General features: G+C 40.4%; 3 protein-coding genes across 5 annotated transcripts; 2 read left to right on the top strand and 1 right to left on the bottom strand.

The window, feature by feature from the left end:
- Positions 1-73: 73 nt before the first annotated feature.
- On the top strand, positions 74-10374 carry inpp5l (inositol polyphosphate-5-phosphatase L). Of its 3 annotated transcripts, none has more exons than XM_088376111.1 (16): positions 74-565; positions 1864-1905; positions 2194-2294; positions 2587-2674; positions 5583-5646; positions 6048-6151; positions 6349-6401; positions 7103-7222; positions 7482-7566; positions 7637-7729; positions 7805-7882; positions 8122-8195; positions 8267-8378; positions 8641-8709; positions 8799-8869; positions 9685-10374. In XM_088376111.1, exons 1-15 carry the CDS (start codon positions 506-508, stop codon positions 8838-8840), a joined length of 1185 nt encoding a protein of 394 aa, XP_088232237.1. In that variant the 5' UTR covers positions 74-505; the 3' UTR covers positions 8841-8869; positions 9685-10374. The 3 variants fall into 3 exon arrangements, with proteins under 3 accessions (XP_088232237.1, XP_088232236.1, XP_088232238.1); XM_088376110.1 differs by having other exon boundaries at positions 79-565; positions 8799-8866; positions 9698-10374; XM_088376112.1 differs by having other exon boundaries at positions 81-565; positions 7808-7882; positions 8799-8866; positions 9698-10374.
- A 964-nt stretch (positions 10375-11338) lies between these two features.
- On the bottom strand, positions 11339-14576 carry nkx6-3 (NK6 homeobox 3). The gene is made up of 4 exons (XM_088376114.1): positions 14377-14576; positions 13819-14293; positions 12528-12694; positions 11339-12275 (listed from the first exon to the last, which is right to left on the bottom strand). Exons 2-4 carry the CDS (start codon positions 14234-14236, stop codon positions 12048-12050), a joined length of 813 nt encoding a protein of 270 aa, XP_088232240.1. The 5' UTR covers positions 14237-14293; positions 14377-14576; the 3' UTR covers positions 11339-12047.
- A 795-nt stretch (positions 14577-15371) lies between these two features.
- Positions 15372-17939, top strand: LOC148398051 (E3 ubiquitin-protein ligase NEURL3). Its single transcript, XM_088376446.1, has 4 exons — positions 15372-15744; positions 16303-16815; positions 17060-17185; positions 17272-17939. The coding sequence occupies exons 1-4, from the start codon at positions 15723-15725 to the stop codon at positions 17460-17462; spliced, it is 852 nt and encodes a 283-aa protein (XP_088232572.1). The 5' UTR covers positions 15372-15722; the 3' UTR covers positions 17463-17939.
- Positions 17940-18726: the final 787 nt, after the last annotated feature.

The raw sequence follows: 18726 nt of genomic DNA, 5'->3' as shown, positions 1-18726 counted from the left end.
GACTACGAGTTGTCGACAAGTTCACGTTTTTGGGTGTGTTGTGTTCATATTTGCCTTAGTGACGCGAAGACGACTTCAAGAACGTCTGCGCAGAAATAGGCGGAGCGCCAGTGTTCGTCAACGCAACGCGACTTGATCTTGCTGTTAGTAGTGGATTCGAATAGGCTGACTTCAACAGCTTTGGCTTAGTCCGCTTACTTTAAGGTACTTGGTGATTCACGCAAGAAGAATATCGAACATTTTAGGGGCTCCGGCTACGCTCGAGATGACAATGAGCGCCTCTGCTGCATTTGACAACCGGAGAGCACAGCCCGCGGTCAGCAAACAAGTTGGACGAGAAAGCGGCACGGGACCTTTTTACTGCAATGCTAGTTTATTTTAAGAGCTAACTACACTGTTCTCACAATAAGCCTTTGTAAGCTGCTGAGGAAGTCGCTTATAGGTCTGATCGTGAAGAAGATTGTCAAGTGTGCGCGCGCGCGTCTGTGTTGGATGTGAGTGGACCATGGAGACACACACTGAGGTGCTTCTTGTCACCGCAAACGTGGGGTCACTCTTTGACAATGTAAGTACCCTGGTTGTTGTCAATGTACAAGTGAAACTACACAAAACAACCAAATATTGTTTATGGGCATTATTGGCAATGTTACGTAGAACTACGCCAAGTGGTATTACTGTACTTCGAATGGGCGCCATCTCGTAGATACGTCACGATTTTATTGTCACGCGCACACCTATACGGTTTACGCCCATCCAAGGTGTTTTTACTCTTACGTCACATTACGTTATTTTGAATGATGTTCCATTTGATATAGTTAATCACTTGCAGCGGGACAATATTTATCAACTGCATGAAATATTTGAGTAATATTTCTCACACTATCAATCAAATTATTTTTCACTTCCTTATGCGGTTTAGACAAGTGTCCTAATTCCTTTATCACTTATTAATAAGTGAGATTCTTTATGTTTATGGATAAAAATGTTTTACCGTATATTTTCGTTTGAGCACTTTTGAAAATAAATTTCAACATTCCTTCTATATTTTCATATTTGCTTTTAGTTCTGGTTTAACTGAAAGAGTTCTAGGTGAGGTCAAGTTATTCTCTGCACTCATGGGAATTTGGCTCAGGCCATGTTTCACGTTTCCGGTTGCCAGATTGAGCTTCAGTGGAAAGATCTTAGATCCCATTGTGGGGATATGTAAACATAAGATTATCTTTACTGAGAACTTTGAGCTTTTCTGGTCAAATACCTTCCACCTCTATTCATATAAACAAACAGTCCCAAATATTCGTCGAGATTTTAGGATATTGGCACTGTTTGATGGTTTTGTTGTTAAATGAGATATCTTATCATAATAACGAATCTTCCTCCTAAAGTCAGCAAAAATGAGAATCACAACTTTAAGAAGCTCAAATTTGAAAGCATTTCCTCAAGAATTTATGGCAGTGATTTTCAAAGTTTCCAAAGAATAATCTAAAGTGATGATAAAAATGTAGACTGAATTTGAGCCTGCAGGTACCTGCACTCCATCAAACTAAGATGTGTTTTTATTATTATTTTGGGCACCTAATTTAGCTATGGTAGAGGGGCAAAATATAAGATAAAGCAGGTCTCAATGTAATGCCATTAAGCTCCACACCAAATGAGAACTTGCACACGATAATGTTATCCCACACATGAGCTGCATCAAACATTTTTCCTTTAATTTAATAATTTTCAGGTTTGATTGACACCGTTGAGATAGTTCTCAATCTATGTACGTTTATTATTTTGCTTGTGGTGTCAAGCTATATGTTGTCATTAATATATTGGCTCAAACTAACTGACTCTAATTATGCATTGCATCTCATGTTCTAGGTGAGTGAATTACAAAATGAATGGCTACAGGAATTATACAAGGTAAGTATGCATATCCCCGCCACTTTATGACTGTTCGCCTCATTCCATATGGCACACACTGAACATACATGACTGCGTCATGTAGTGTGGAAAACGGATACTGTTCTGATCCATTGATAAGAAATGAACACATGGCTTGGCTGGTACGCAAACTAAGTGAGCAAAACTTTCCACTTGACTGACACAAAGTGGAAAATGCCCTTCCTCTTGCGGCAAACAAACGTGACTTTCATCTTCTCTGATTATTATGTAATGTCCTGCTGTGGCTTTTTGCTCTCTGTGTAATAGACCATTCGGACGTACCGGCCGCAGTTCATCGCCCTGCACTTTCAGGAGGTGGGGGGGAAAGAGTACATGGTCAACATGGCCCACGCTGAAGATTTCTTTTGGTAGGAAAAATGAGCTATAAATAATCTGTCTGTTTGTGTTTGTTTTGATCACAGAAAAGGAGTCATTGTTTTGCTCCAAAAAGGGCAGCAACTTCAAATGTTTTTCCATCCTCAAACAGTTAAACTTAAAATTACATGAATATCTTTCCCAAGCAGCAAGCAATGCTAAAAATTTTTTTTTTTGAAGATTTGTACCAAATTAATAAAAAAAAAATGTTGTCTTTCCAGCTTCTTTGCTGGACAAACAAGCTGCAGTTCAGCACTTTTACTAATAATTGGTCTTAATTTTCAGGAGCATTGAATCCAGTGAAGAACTAAAAGACTTTGACAGGCGCTGCATTTACGTGGACAACCAGTTTCAAGCAGAAGAGCGTTTCACGGTGAGAACATGTGAAAGTTGTAACATTGATGTAGTTCTCAGAGTTGTCCTCTAGATAGAGCCCTCATCCTTGGTATAAAACTGAAGTGCACTATATATATATACTATCATGCCATGTTATGATCACCTAAACTGGCAGTTTACTGGTTAGTATCAAGTGTGTAGATGCTAGTTTTTGAAAAATTAGGGCATATACTACATTCAAATGAATTTGAATCAGGAAGACATAGAAAACATGCAGGACACCGGCCTTCGAAGAACGGAGTGCTTCATATGGTCCCCCACTCTCCTTCCCATGATTCTTTTATAAATGGGAATTAAACATAACTGATGCTATAAGGATGATTATGAGATAGGGAGGTCTGCACTGCGGGGGGAGTGATCAATCAAAAGTGACTCTGCTCATTCCTTCAAAATGCAACGCACTAGTCACGTGCTGACAGTCTCGGCATTGTGGAATGCGTAATTGGCTTTTGACACAGGCAAGATGAGTCCGTGGGCAGTCCACAACATCGACAGTGTGATGTGAGACCTTAGAGATCCCCAACGCTGATTGCTCAATGTTTGCAATGGCAGGAAACATGCTTGAGTCATACCACCGTGGCCCTGACATTCAACCTAAAGTTGGTCAATCAATGTGTGTTCTTTAGGTTTATTTGGTTCTTTAAGATTCTCAAAGCAGGCTGGAACCTGCAAACTCTGATCAACCCTGATCTATCATGAAAGCAGTTCTTTGCTCTAAACGTTATATTTATTTAACTATTTGAAGAGAACATCGCTCGAACTTTATAAGTGCACTTAATTCAAAGTGCGACCACCTTTCTTAAACTATTAACCTATACTCCTCCCTTTGGCCAAAATCTGACAGCAGGGGTCAGTGGCCATGTTTGTTGGCTGAGGCATCATAAGTCAAAATAAAAAGTCAATGGCCAGGTGTGCGGGTGACAGGGCCAAGTCAATACATTTAAGTCCAGATTAAAACTATTGATCCCAGCCTATTTGTTTACAATAAATAAAGTGTGTGGGGCCAGGGTGGCAGTTGGGACTAAGTTTCCCCCAGCACTCCGGTGTTTGCACCTTCCACTCTTCGCCCTGAGAGAGATCTTGCACCCCCAGCTCCTCCACGCTGTGTAGCCTCATTTTCATTAGGTCCGTGCCACCTGCATTGATTTTCAATTTGTTTTCTGTTGGCTGCAGATCATCAGTTACACGGCCGAGAAAGAGAAGAGAGTTTGGGGTGTAGGGTGTGTGTGTGTGCGGTGGTGTGGTGTGGGAGGGGAGCATTCTCCTTTCAGACGGGCAGCAAAAGTAAATGGGCCAGACTTGCATGCATTTTCAGTACAAATGGTGTTTTGATAAAAAATCACTTGTAAGTCAATATTTTTTTATTAAACTGTGCACACACCTGATTGATGAACATAGGCGATGGCCAGAGTATATGGAGCAAAATGTGTGCACTTTTCTTGCACTATTAAAACTCAACTAGGCTGAATTTCGACCTTATTGCGCAACATGATTAATATGATACGTCTCACATTGAAGGAAATGTATGACGCAAATGTTTTGGTGTACGTATAGTTTTTCTTAACAACCCTCTTCCTGTCCACGCTCCAGCCGTGAGTTTGGACAAGTTGCTCCCTAATTGCTGCTCACTGACGCAAAGCACAGAGACACCTCTGTTTTGTTAAATGAGAATGACTTTGGCACAGAAGAGTGATGATGTCTTCTGGGAGGGGTGGGGGGGTCTTGCACAGTGGTCCGTCACGCCCTGAGCCCCCCTGAGCAATGGCTGATTTTTCTTTTGCCGCCAGTCCCTCCGAGCAACGTTGGCAGACAGCAGCAGGCCCACTGCTTAATACCTTTTAAATTGTTTTAATCTTCTGTCTTTATTGATCTCACGGGACATGATTAATCAGATCAGTGGAGCAGGCAGTTAGTACATTAAAAATTGTCAGAGCATGTTAGGGATGATTAGGTCCTGAAGTGCACTCTAAGGGTGGGGGGCTAGTTGTATTAAGTTGTGGGTGTCTTTGGCAGTGTAACAAACAATCTTACAGTATCAGTCATTGTGCGAGTCTCACACAATGGCGAAAAAAACATCTCAGTTCATCTGCTCGGCTGTCAGCTTGGGATGATTTCTCCTATTTTTGTCGCCACATTGCCTTTTGTTTGTGGGTCAATGCTTTTGCAGTTTGTAAAAAAAAAAAGCCAAGCATTGCTGAATTGAAACAGCCGATATGTCACCTTGCTCAGGTTCATTATTGCCAAACGTGTACAACTTACCACCTTTTTAACAGATGCCAATACTTGGTCCAAAATAAAAGATGTAACTTCTCTTTAGAGTAATTTTAGTTTGTAGGTATGCATTAAACGAATAGCTACAGCATCTAATCCTAATTACTGTCACCAAAGCACTACATATGACTATGATAATATAAAGTATTTTTGTTGTTATTATATTGCACTGGTATCACACATGACTGCAAATATAAGTAGCCCACAACACATAAAATTATGCGCAGAAATAATATTGAAAACATGAATATTGTACGTCAAGGTGAGGGTGTGTTCCAATGGTATTACTGGTACCATTGTCAAAATCTACAGTTGAAGCCAATCTGTCCTTTCGTCAGGTTGCATGAATGAAATAGTTGTTGTAAATGTGGATAGAAATATGAACAGTTACTTGGATGTCCATCCAAGCGCCAGCTCCACTCGTATGATTTGCAAGAGAAGCAGAGAAATCCAAAAATTACCACATTTGCATGCTAAGGACTATGAATTATTAAATTGCCCTCATCTAATTATGCTGCATTGGTTTTAAAAGTATTTTTTTGTTAGCGTAAATTCTAATTTGTTATTGCTTATTTTGAATTTCTGTCTTTCTTGTCTTGTTCTTTTGCATGTAGGCATTGGGCAGCATGTACTTCATCCACAAGTCATTGAAGAACATCCGCCAGTATGACTTCAGTGGTAAAAACAATCTTGATTGTGATTTAGCAAAATTCTTTAGCAAAAAAAAAAAAAGAGCTTTTAATAGCTGATGCCCACACCTCTTTGCACATTTTCAAAGTGGTGAAATTTTTCAAAGGCATCATTTTCCACCTGCATAGTCCAGTCACGTTAAGGCATGAAAAAGCTCCTCCAAAAAGCTTATGGAAGAACCATAAACATCATGGAGCTGCCACTTGCTGTTTGGTCCAAACTGATAGTCACTCACCAAACGCAGTCTAATGGCTCCTTTATGGATCCCCCTCATCACGTATGCCGCACTGATGAGGTTAACACCAGTTTATTGATTGCTGCTTGCATGTTTCCTCACTCTTTTATATGACAACCGCCTGTCCCTTGCTCTTCGTCTTTGCCCCTCACAGTTAAGGACTTTAAAGCAGTGCCGGAACTGGACAAGTATGTGGGTTCTCTGGATGGGGTCACCACTGTGGAAAAAGAAAAATTCCCAAAGACTTTCTGGCCTGATGTGAGTGTTTGTGTGTATTTGTTGGGGTGGGAGTCATGTTTGGCCCAAAGGGAGACGTTTGGACAAATGAGTCCACTGGGAATAGAGGGGGCTGTCTGCCGCCTCTGACAGGGAGATGAGATAAATTATGTCAAAGGATCAATAATTATCTGTTTGGCTGCTGTTTACCGACTCTTGCTAATTTTTCTCTCTTGTAGTTCAAGTGGTCTAGGAAGGGCTTCATGAGGACCCGCTGGCTCATCCATGACCGGTACGTACATCACACTAATCCCAGCTGATCCGGTTTATACACATATACACTTGCCAGCCACAACATTACGTACATCTTAAATCCAGTGGGAGATCATGATCAGTTTTGATCTTAGAGCGCTATTCATTTAAAAATATCTACTATGTTCATTATTGCAGCACTGTACCATATTGAACGGTCTAATTTTACCTTGTAGCTACCTCACTGGAAAATTGGGTTACATTATCAGTTTACCATAAACATCCAATTTCTACTGCTTATTTTATTTGGGATCATAGGCGAGCGAGATCCTTTCCTACTTGGATTTGTGCAAAACACATAGCCTCTCTTTTCAAGACCGGAGCAAGTCTGATTCGGCACATTTTAAATCTGCACTGAGGCATGTACTTTAGACTGTGTTGGTAATTTCACAGGCAAGATGGCATACTTAAAAAAAGGGGGATTTGCGCTGGGCATGGCAAAATAACCATAATAATGCATGTAATGAATTGTTTTGTTGTCATATTTATTAAAAAAAAACTGTTACACAAGTCCACAGCGCACGGGTGTCTCCATGTTCGTCTGCAGCTTGATCACGTTTACCAAAATTGCATTAGACTGGTGTTCTACCTTGTGTCAAAAGTTACACAATCTTTTTCTGACAGTCTTTGCTGTTTTTCTTCTTCATGCCATGTTACTGCGTGTGTGCATTGTCTTCTCAGAGGGCTGGACCTAGTCAACGTCCACCTGTTCCACGATGCCTCCAACCTCATTGCCTGCAACTCCAGTCCTTCTATTTACTCTGCCAACCGCAAAAATGCACTCAGACACGTCATCAACAGGTCCGAGCTGCCACTGCATCAAAACACATTCTTGACCGACAGCCAACAGCACATACACCTTGGTCACAATTGAATGAGTTTATAAAATTGAAATGTGTTGTTGCTGCAAGTGGCCACAGTCTTAGTTTTAATGGTGAATATTGATAATGTAATTGAAAAAAATATATTTTCCATTTTTAATTTATTACAAAACAAAAAGTTTCCCTAACAAGCTTGAAGTTTTGCATCTATACAAGCCTGTTTTTTTTTCCCCCCCCAGGATATCAGACAACTGCCACACACCGATGCCTTTTTTCCTGTTTGGAGATTTTAATTTCCGTTTGGACACTCTAAGTCTAGTCCAGGTATGCTCAAATGTTGCTGCAGTTTGGTCATTGTTAATTGACGAAAATTCCTGTGTGTGCATTTGAGCAGCATCTGTCTACCTCGGCTGAAGTCCAGACCGTAAAGAAGGACAGCAGTAATGAAGTGGAGAAAATCATCTGTGAGGAGAAAGCTGATCGCCAGGTGGGCAAAACCTGAAAGCTATGGCCTTCACTGACAATTCTCTTTACGATGTAACTCATGTTCTTTTCTCATCAGCAGGTGCTTCTACTGATCGAGGACAAGCTCTTTGCCTACCTGTATCAGGCGGTGTTCAGAGAAGACAATGGCAAAGCGGTGAGCTCATCATCTACACTTTGTGCTGTAACATTTTAGACCACATAAGATGTAATCCAGTAAATCCTATAACAGCCAGGAAGTATTTTTTTAATTGCCTTGTAGCGTAACCTAAAACCATTTGATGCTTAAACTAGTATATATAAAAAGAGGACGAAAAAAAACTTTCTCGATGGCCTATTTAAAATGAGACAAGAGTGAGGACATTTAATACATATTGTCCTCCGTCTTCTTTCCAGCTGCTACAATATGACAAAGAAGTCACAGCCTTCCACGATGTTGTTAGAGAAGAGGAAATCCAGTTTCCACCCAGGTGAGATTCCTACTTGTTCCCTTTTGTTTTTGAACCAAAGCCATTGTTTGACACCGTTCTCATTCTTCTAGCTACCCCTACAGTGAAGAGTACACTAAACCAACCCAGTACATGAACACTCGCTGTCCTGCATGGTGCGATCGGATTCTGATGTCACACACCGCACAACAGTTTATCCGCAGTGTAAGTCACCACTTGCTGCGTTTGTTTCAGTATCTATGCAATTGTGTCTTGTCGGGTCAGCGTAAGCTCGACAAAAGTTTGAACAAATTGTCAACTAAAAAATAATAAGTCAATTAAATCTACTAAGTCTGGTCAGGCATTAAAGGTTGAATGAAATTAGTTAAACTAGGTTAGTTCAAGCAAATGAACTCATTAAGCTCAGTTCACTGCTGGTTTGAAGTACCAAGTGGCATTATTAATGATACTCATGTGGTCTTCTCAGGGCACTGATGGTGAGAGGAGCGTTATTTATGACACCGTGGGCCCTAATGTTTGCATGGGGGATCATAAGGTAACATTTGATCGAAACAAGGATGCCGCCGTCAACAACCAAGCATCAATTTACATGCAGATGAACATTTCATTTTGTCTCTTCAACAGCCTGTGTTCTTATTCTTCGCACTGAAGGCAAATGAGCATTGACCGGGGATCATCTCTGTGGTAAACCAGTGAGTGTGTGTCCATCTTGTACCGGTTGTGGCATGTCTAGGGAACGGGTAGGGGAGCGCTTAGCAATCTTGTTGTGATCCCCAGAGAGACATTAGCTAGACGGGGCCCGCAGTGTTGCAGTATGAACTAAGATGAAGTAGCAGCGGGACAGCAGCTCTCCTTTGTGTCCATGTGCCATCAGCACCTTTCACTGATGTCTTTTACATCCTCTCCGCTGTCAATCTGGACCCACAACACAGTGGCTCACATTTCCCACTATATGGCCGACTAGGGAGAAATACATCGTACCCGACATAATATTGGCATTTTTATGGCCATGATTTTGTTTTGTTTTCTTGAAATTAACCCTATTTAGGATGAAAGGCTTTTTAATGAGGCATTTAACAGTCGAGACCATTTTGTTCGCTTCGACAGGATAAACCGGGACAAGTTCATGAATGTGCCGCTTCATAAAATATTTTAAGTCCTTTTTAGGAAGTCACTATCGCAGAGTACATACTGTACATAATGTAAAATTTGGTTGGACACAAATTCACACATCAAATTTGTTCCTTAAAAATGGGCACCCGCACACGTTTCCTCTATTCCTCAGGTGTCTTCTCAGACTTGCGTCTTCTACTCGTCTTTCTTTTTCATTTTCCTCAAACGCCATTAAATATTCTTTCCATCTTTCCGGCACGTGTGTATGTGTATGTGTGTGTACGTGTATGCGTGCGTGCGTGTGTACGTGCGTGCGTGGGTGCATGTGTCCAACATTTAATTGTCATAAACTCATTAAGGAGGTTCTCACAGACAATCTATTTTTGTTGTGTGGGTGTGTGTCTGTAAAGGTGCAATAACAACATTCTCCTCTGGAAATTGGCACCATACCGAAAGTGGAAAATAAATGAAATTAAGAAGAAAAATGCCTGTTGGCCCTGATCTTCCAAGCTCAAGACCTTCAGGTGACGTTCTCACATTTTTTTAAGCATAAGTGATTATTGACAGACTCTCCCCAGTTGGACTTCACCACTGCACCTCGAAACATATTATTATTAGTCAGACCACTTTGCTATCATGTGTTCAGAACTCTATTTTAGAATTCAATAACAATACCATTTTTAACAGTTAACGTATTTTTGTTTCAACTGTAAATGTGTTTTTGTTTTGGATTTTTATATTTCTAGCTATTTACGGATTTTATTCTCTTTACTGTGGCTGTCATTTCACAAAAACAATTTCAGCAGATGTTTTATGTACTGTATGTTTTTGGGAGGGGTAGAATGGGGGGGAGACATTGTACTGTAGTATAATTCGTTGAAAGCATGTAACAAGTATTATTTTTTAAAATTCACAGAAAAAGAAAAGTGCTTTTAAGTGCTCAAAATTCTGACACGTGTGTTGAAAAATGAAATTGTGTTTTTAATTTTCTTCTTTAATTTCTTTCTCTGCCATTGCAATACTGTTGCATTTCTTATAACAACATAATTTCTTTAAGTGTAATAAAGAAAAAGTCACTGGAACTACATTTGACATATGCACAAATTTATGTTTCATCCCTCTGAAAATAGAACCTAAAATTACATTAAGTGATTGCATTTGGGCGAGAAAAAACAGTGAACCCTGAAATATTAAGTGCTTTATTCCACTGTATTTAAGGAGCTACAAAAGAAAGAGGAATGGATTTGCTTTATTTTAGGAAAAACTTCAGTCTTGTTGCACCCTAATGATTTAATTACTTGAAACATCTGCAAAGGATTCTATAAATAGGTTTTGGGTCTGGTTCAGCAGCCTTCACAGTCACGCAGAAGATGACAAATGTCCAACAAGGGTTCTTTTTTCTTTTTCTTAGTTAATGTCATTATTATTGTATTATAATTATTAGTGTGTGTGTGGATGCGTGTATGTGTTTAAGGTACAATTAGCTGCAAAATTTCAACAGTGAATAATTAAAAAAAACAATTCATTATGTTTATGTGGGTGTACTACATACATGCCCATAAATTTAGCTTATGATGTTTGAAATGTATGTTTTCCGGAAATTTCTCCTCCATACAGCATTGCGACTTATGTGGAATCACAGAGACTATTTGATCAATGAGCTGGTAAGCTTGTATTGATTTCTTTAAATTCGACCATACACCACACATGGGCAACAACAAGCTCAGTTTATTTATACTGTCACCTGCCAGGACGGACATTAAAAATATGAGAAATGACACAATTGGCCCAAAATACACTCATTGTGAGAGCTTAGGAGAGGACCAGGAGGGATTTGAACCCAGAACCTTTCACCTCTGAGGCAGAATTGCTAACCATTACTGCAACGTGTTGCCAAGTTTGATTTTAATACATCTGGATTTTAAAAAAGAAAGGGCGGGGATTACATTAGCTATGATGTTGTTCGTCACGCGGTCTCTGCAGCAAAAACTCCCAAGTTATTTGATTCGGCACAGTTTTCTTAACTGTAGCAATAATGCAATACATATGTGTTTATTTACAAATAACAGTTTTTATATAATCTATAGTCTACATCACCAACCACAACATTTGGTTTAACTGCAGAGCTTAAATAGATGTAATACAAGATTTGTTTCAAACATCTGCCTCTTCAAGTTGAACAATGTTTAATGCATTTCCTAACAAAGTTGCTGTGGCAGAGATTCAATACGTGTTCTTGTTACATGGTGCCTAACCATTTTGTACAACACCCATAATAGATCTTGTATGTGTCATGTTCTGCTGGAATTGAGGTAATGAAGCTGTTTGTGTACAGCAGAGAAAAACTTGCAATGAATATCAGTTCTACACCTTTTTGCAGTCTTTTATGGATGCGAATGTCTTCACAGGATCTTCTTTGATCATGCTTGCGGTCATTCGACACAAATAAATACTTTGCATGCAGGTGCAAGTCAGTGGTGTGTGAAACTTGCTAGATGCCTGGGGTAATTGGCCGCGTATTATGCTCCAGAAGATTATTTAGTCAGTTAGGGAGTGGAATTTTTTGAGCTTGATGAATATTTCCATCAGTGGACATTTTTGAGTTTGATGAATATTTCTATCAAAAGCGGATGGATGCCCAAACAGCCAGTAGTTGTCCCGGCACACTGTCGTTCAAAATTTTCCTTGACCGGTGGATGTGTGACACTGTGAGTTGCCTCTGCACACCCCTTGTTAAATGTGTATCTATACGAGCATGCTTCAAACGTGATGAGGCCCAAGGCGCAGGACTGAGAAAGCTCTGCGGTGTTTGCGCAAAAGCAAACGGATTTTGTCGTCGTCAGAGTCTGGATCCAGGGGCTTGTTGTACTCCTCGTCCTCCACCTCGTTGTCCGAGGTCTCCCCAGCCTGCCCCGAGTGGGCTTGCGTGGAGCTAGGCTCGGACGCGCTCTTCTTCCTCCACTTGGTGCGGCGGTTTTGGAACCAAACCTACAGACAGAAGGACAGGTTCTGTCACAATGGCACACACCCGTTGGAAGTTTTGAAAGTTATGGCCTATAATTGGCCTATAATAATAATGACAGTCGCGTAACCAGCCCAGCCTGTTGAGAGTATTTGATCGTTTAACGGAAACACTCATTTGAATAAACTTCTAAAGCGTAAAGTAATGTCAAACAAAACTAAAAGGAACTTACTTGCAGCATCTAAGCAAACAGAATAAGCACCGGATGGAAATCTCACCTTGACTTGAGATTCAGTCATGCCCAAAGAATAAGCCAGTCTGGCCCGCTCAGGCCCTGCCAAATATTTAGTCTGCTCAAAAGTCTTCTCCAGCGCAAAGATCTGATGTCCACTGAAGGTTGGCCTGGTGTGCTTCTTCCGACCCGACATCTCCCCCAAAGGACCACCTGAAAACAGCCAAAATTGAAACTATGAATATTTAAGGCAAAATTTTAATTTAATTAGAAATCATTTGTGAGTTAAAGACAAATTACATTGCCCCCAGACAAAAAAAAACTCCTTAATTTGAGTAAGATACATTTATTAATTACCTAAACTGCGGTGCTAATAAGCGCACTGCTCAAATCTGTTTTTGTTCATCAGAATTGCAAGTTAACTTAAAGATTAATTTTTGCACTGATTCTGCATCTCCTCTTGTGTTTTTCCTCAAGCACAGCAGGTTATACTACTACTACTACTACTACTAATAATAATAATAAAAAAATAATAAATATAATTAGAATGATAACAATTAATATAATTAGAATGATAATAATTATAATATTTTAAGATTAAGGGCTAGGTTCAGCAACATGCTTTTTTTAGCTGTAAATTACAATGCATGGTAAAATGAGTACTGTGCAAGGTTTCAGACATATTCAAAATATCTCAAAAACCTACTTACGAAAAAAGGTAGACATCTGTAATCAGCGTTAAAAATACTTTTTGGGGACTCCTAAAGTCAACTCTAAGCAAAATTTGTTGTTGATCAATGTGGTTTGGAAGATTTGTTCTTTGCCCTCAAAGCAAAGCAAAATCGGCCATCTTTTTGCTGGGCAATCAATCTCTAGGCACATAAACCACAGGTGACATACTCACGGCCCTTTCTTATTATATATTTGATCTCAGTAGATTATTTTAAAACTGGAACTTTTGTCTTCTGTCTCTTGGCCAGGACTCCCTTGCAAAAGACGTTTTTAATCTCAATGGGATATTCCTGATTTAATAAAAAATATCACGCCTAAAAAAAAAACTATGCCAGCAAATGATGAACTCTATGGGAATTATATGAAAGTATAGAAATGATTGTAATTTGTAGATGTAAGAGACTTAAACATTACGCCATAACAACAACTTGGACAAACTGCACAACAAAACAAAAATCCAACAAAGAATAAATATCATCATATAAATTGAAATATGCTTGCCCTTTGTCAGACAATACATTTCTTCTTACAAGGCTATTTCAAACTTTTTTTCCCTTAAACAGCTTTCTAAAGTGTAATAATATTTGATTGGAGTGGGGACTCACTGTTGGCGCACTGCTGCTTGCCTCCTCTCCAGTCGCAGCCGCTTTCGGCCCAGCAGCTCAAGCCGCGGCCCTTCATGGGGCACTCGGTGCCGGTCTTGGCCAAAGCATTCAAGGTGGAGCTGTAGTCTCGGCCATAATACATGGACGTGCTGGAGACAGGTGGGCCAAACCCCCCCACGGTAGAGTAGCCGGGGACTAAAGTGTTGGTGGTGCCCGTGGAGCCCACCCCCACCATGGAGCGGCTCAGAATGTCACTGATGCCATGCGGAGTCCCGGGTGGCAGCTGGCTGCTGAGGCCCGAGTTGAGCTTGTAGAAAGAGTTTGGTACCGAGTACTGGCATACTGGCGCCTTAATCTCGCTGGTAAACTGGTTGAGGCTGTTGCTGAACAGGAAAGAACTTTGGATATTTGGATCCATGGGAAGACTTGGTCTCAGCAAACTCCAATAAGATCCGGTCAGGACCTTCTTGATGACCTACCACACAAACAAGCAAGGTTTGTTATAATGGAGGTCCAAATGCTGATAGATGAGATCAGCTGCTCACTGTTCTTCCTCACCTCTCGGTCGCCATAATGAGTCTGGCCACGGGTCCGCGCAGTGTGAGACGCTGCCTCCAACTGATGCAGGTACCCTTACATATCATACATAAGAAGCATCTGGACATCCGGACGGGGACATTGATAAAGACAGGCCACATTCGAATGCTGCCCGGGATTGGCCTTAGCCACTGGGCTTCGCCATTGGTTGCTTGGTGAGAGGAAAGGGGACCTGTAATTGGACGGCTGCAGATTAATGACCTTTTGAACAGGTGTAGGGGGAACAAGTAGATTTTTCTTGATGGCCTGATGTGCTTGAGCAAGGGTGACTGGGGAGACTCATTTGAGCCTTGTTTTACCTCTCGGGAAACGCATTTAGTTTTTGTATGACTTTTAAGTGCACATACGCACATAAGTGTAGAATTAAGATGTGTCCACCATGAAAAATAGTTTGAAGTAGTAGTTTGGGAATGAACGTAAAATGTTTCATGTTTCGTGACATGTTCAGAAGTTGAAATGATCAATTCAGAACAACAGCATTGCAAAATGTAGATGTATTTACAGTCAGACATACTGAACACATGTTTTCCTGCAAATTTAGTTGCATTTCAAACAAAACTGTATTGCTCACAGTGGTATCTTTTTTTTTTTGCACTCAGGGAAAATGCTGCTGTATTTTGCTGCACAAAATAAAGACCTTTGAACATCATTATTCAAATCTGACTTTATTTATTCTAGTAAAATAAGGAATTTGTTATCTCCTATATTATTACAACATTCATATGATGACACTAAAAACATTTTTTCCATTCCAATGAGATCATACAGTGCCTTGCAAATCCTCTTGTTTCTGTGAAACGGTCATGTGATTTGATCACGGTAGAAAAGAAGGAAGAAAAAGTTTGTAACTTTCCGACGGATGCTGCTTGGATTCGTGGCCAGCCAATCAGAGTGAAGAGATTGTAAAGGGGACGCTCTCGTAAAAATCACATGACGCGCACTTTCATTTTCGAAACTGCTCCGCATGAGATAGACGCAAAATGCGTGAGCAATTTCTGGGTCATGTTTTGTACTAAACTTGTTTCCCATTGCTTATTCATAGAAGTAATTTCGTGTCTTGCAACAAATATCTGTTTGACGTATTTGACCTAGATCAGTTTCCTGAAACATAAATGTACACATAAACACGTGTACACACTGTGATAAGGGGGAGGAGAAGGTAAATTTCCAAAGCGCGGCCTCTTCCCTTGGCCCCTCCCCTCTCATTTCCCTTATTATTTTACGCATGATGGTAGTCAAATGATGCGAACGTTCACTTTCATTAAAGCAGCTGAAATCAACCTGTTCTACCGGTGCACTAAGACAACATGATGAAGATCAGGACGATTGGTGAGTTTTCTCTTTCCAGATAATTTACAGAAATGCAATATTTGCACATTAGAAATACACAGTTAAATCTGATTATGTGTGATTAGCATGCATTTTGTTTGCTTTCCTTTTTTTCCCTCTTCTATATTCAGTTGCAGTAATAAACACTTTTAAACTGTAAAAAGACTTCTCAATTCAGTTGCAGTAATAAATGTTTTTAAATGAATAACTTTCTGACAATCTGTCAATCAAAACACAAGCTTAATATTTTTGTGCAGACAATTTATATGTTGGATATAATTGGACTGGAGGTGCACCTAATGTAGTGGCCATATAAGGTGAAAACAAACAAACAATTGTTATTGTTGCTCTGAGTAATCTGATGAAATGATCTGTGTAAAATGCAAAAATAATTGTTGCTGTACTCCCAGAATGTACTGTAGACAGCTATAGGGTCCTTAAAGCCCACAAAAGCATTTCTGGAAACTCCACGTACAGATTTGTAGAGTGTAGCGTTCCCTTTGGAGTTGTATGCAAATAATTTATTGCAACATGTATCTTTACAATTTTACCTTGCAGATGATGAGTCCATAAAATTGGAATGCGGTTTCCGGTGCCTCGGTCCAATGATGTTCCATCAGCGGGCCGTAGGAGACAAAATCCACTTGAGTCAGTCCTTCTGCCATGCAAAGAAGTCACGCATCACTTTCAGAGATGGACTGTTGTTCAGCAATCGCCCCGTGAAGGTCCAGGAGCGGATACGGCTACGCATCGAAGACGAGAACGACATATGGCATGGATCATTGCGAGTGGGCTTCACCAATGTAGACCCGGATTCCCGATCTCTACCCCTGCCCCATTATGCCATCCCTGACCTCACTAAGACCCCTGGGAACTGGGCTGCTACCGTGGGCAAGCCGTTTTCCAGGGTAGGAACAATCCTGGAATTCTGGATGTCGCGCACAGGCAGCTTGTATGTTGCAAATCAGAGCGGCGACCAGTGCAGACTATTAGTCAAAGAAATCGACGTCAACGGGCATTTGTGGGCCATATTTGACATGTATGGAAAGACATGCTCCATTCTTCTCTTGGGTAGGTTTCATGTGCGCTATGCAGCTTGTCTGTAGCTCAAGGGTGTTCAAATGGTGTCCTTCCAAGGGCCATGTCCAGAAAACAAGGAAATGAGGGATGAGAACAGATTTCTTCATCTCTTTTCCTTGCTTGCTGCCCATCACGTTGGGCTGCGAATTGCCCGTGGACCCCAGTTTGAACACCCCTGGTGTAGCTATTTGAATGAGACCCTTTAATCATGAGAATCCCCTCCTATTTGTGACAGGTTCTGAGAGACGTACGGGACTTTTCACCAGGAAGTCATGTCAGATAGTCCCGCCCTTGCTCACTTTAGACACGGACTACTTGACATCTAATGACCTCTCCTGCCTCAACCTGCCGGTGCCAAGAGGTATTGAGGGCTCTTTTCATAGAAGCAATTGTGATTGTTCTACAAGGTGATTTCTTATCGTGGTGCGTTCTGTCTCTTGATGACAGATGGAGAAGAAGAGCCGACCTGTGTGGTGTGCATAGCCCAGAAATCCGACATCACTCTGCCTTGTGGACACCGCTGTTTGTGTTTCATCTGCTCTTTCAAAGTCTATTATGCTTTTGGTACATGCCCACTGTGCAGGATGAGCATGGGGAAGCCTTCGGTAACTTGGGTGGCTCTACCTAAGAAACATTGACAATCAGTGAAAGCACCTTCTTATCTTCTATCGCTTAACCATAAACAAACAAAATGCACTTTCATTTTAACGACTAATGCAATGTCTGTTGGATTAACTGTTTAATATTCATTTAGTTGTTTGGTGTTTAATTTGAAGGTGGAACTTTGCACTTTTAATGTTCTGTAATTATGTAAATATATGTGTTACAGTGTGTAGGAATGGGCCAGTCCAATCTACCAGAAGGGTATTGAGTCCAATTGACTGGGTCGGTATTGGCTTCTTATTATTAGAACCATTCCGATCCAATCCATAAGCCTTTATGTCAATTATTGCAAATTCACAGTGTTACTCATGTATTACGTGCCTTTTCTATTTATGTACTGGAGTTGATTCTATTTTAATATATTGTACGGAGTTGAACTTCCATTTTACACATTTGAATGGTGCAGCTGAGTCTGCTTTATATTTTAATAAAGCCACAGCAGTTGCACATGACCTGCGTGTTTGCTTCCTTTCTTTAGGTGAATTTAGAGAATGGTTGTTGCACACTCCTCGTGGTGTCACTGTTTCTGGGAAACAGTCATGTGATTGTTAATCATAACTAAAAAAAAGTTTGTAACTTTCCAACGGCGATGATGTCACTTGGATTCGTGGCTGCCAGCCAATCAGAGTGAAGAGGTTGGCTCATACTAAGGGTAGAAATGCAGTCTAACGCATGCGGACTTTAATTTTCAAAACAACTTTGCGCCATGTGTGACAGACGCGAGCTCCGCGAACAGTTTCTGTGCCATGTGTTGAACTCATCTTGATCTAGATTCCCATTGCTCATTCATTAAAATATTTTTCTATCTTACAAGAAATATCTGGATCAGTTTGCTAAAACATAAATGCACACGTACACATGTACACACTGCTATTCGGTGATAAGGGGGAGGAGAAGGTAAATTTCCAAAATGTGGCCATTTCCTAATTTTGAGCATATTTATTTGGGAACTCACGGAAAGTTTTGATTACTGAAGACTTTCATTTAAAAGTCACATTATAACATAAATACGATAGTTAACATTCTGTTCTAGTCTAGGTGTTTGGCGACACCTGTTGGATTTTGAGTCGTACTGCAGTTATAGAAAAAAAAATTACAGGTCGTGCGTTTGATCTTTGGTTATTATCTTTTCTGACTATTGAAAAGCTGTTAAATATTTGTTTTGGGTGGCCAAGGTGAGATAAACTGTCGTTGTTAGTGCAAGTGAAGAAGGAGGAAGGAGACATTTGAGTTGGAATA

The sequence above is a fragment of the Syngnathus floridae genome, chromosome 5 (genome assembly GCF_059516105.1).
Source record: "Syngnathus floridae isolate MCC-2025c chromosome 5, RoL_Sflo_1.0, whole genome shotgun sequence".
Lineage (NCBI taxonomy): Eukaryota > Metazoa > Chordata > Actinopteri > Syngnathiformes > Syngnathidae > Syngnathus > Syngnathus floridae.
The sequence above is the reverse complement of the archived record's forward strand: the minus strand, read 5'-3'. Positions and strand labels throughout refer to the sequence as shown.

Bases quoted from the DNA above. Each gene is read 5' to 3' on its own strand.
- inpp5l (XM_088376111.1), top strand. From the start codon at position 506: ATGGAGACACACACTGAGGTGCTTCTTGTCACCGCAAACGTGGGGTCA. The intron at 566-1,863 runs GTAAGTACCCTG...CTCATGTTCTAG, and splicing joins TGGGGTCACTCTTTGACAAT to GTGAGTGAATTACAAAATGA. The intron at 6,402-7,102 runs GTACGTACATCA...TTGTCTTCTCAG, and splicing joins CGCTGGCTCATCCATGACCG to AGGGCTGGACCTAGTCAACG.
- nkx6-3 (XM_088376114.1), bottom strand. From the start codon at position 14,236: ATGGATCCAAATATCCAAAGTTCTTTCCTGTTCAGCAACAGCCTCAAC. The intron at 12,695-13,818 runs GTGAGTCCCCAC...GGCTGTTTTCAG, and splicing joins CAAGCAGCAGTGCGCCAACA to GTGGTCCTTTGGGGGAGATG. The intron at 12,276-12,527 runs GTGAGATTTCCA...TTCTGTCTGTAG, and splicing joins TGACTGAATCTCAAGTCAAG to GTTTGGTTCCAAAACCGCCG.
- LOC148398051 (XM_088376446.1), top strand. From the start codon at position 15,723: ATGATGAAGATCAGGACGATTG. The intron at 15,745-16,302 runs GTGAGTTTTCTC...TTTACCTTGCAG, and splicing joins GATGAAGATCAGGACGATTG to ATGATGAGTCCATAAAATTG. The intron at 16,816-17,059 runs GTAGGTTTCATG...TATTTGTGACAG, and splicing joins ATGCTCCATTCTTCTCTTGG to GTTCTGAGAGACGTACGGGA.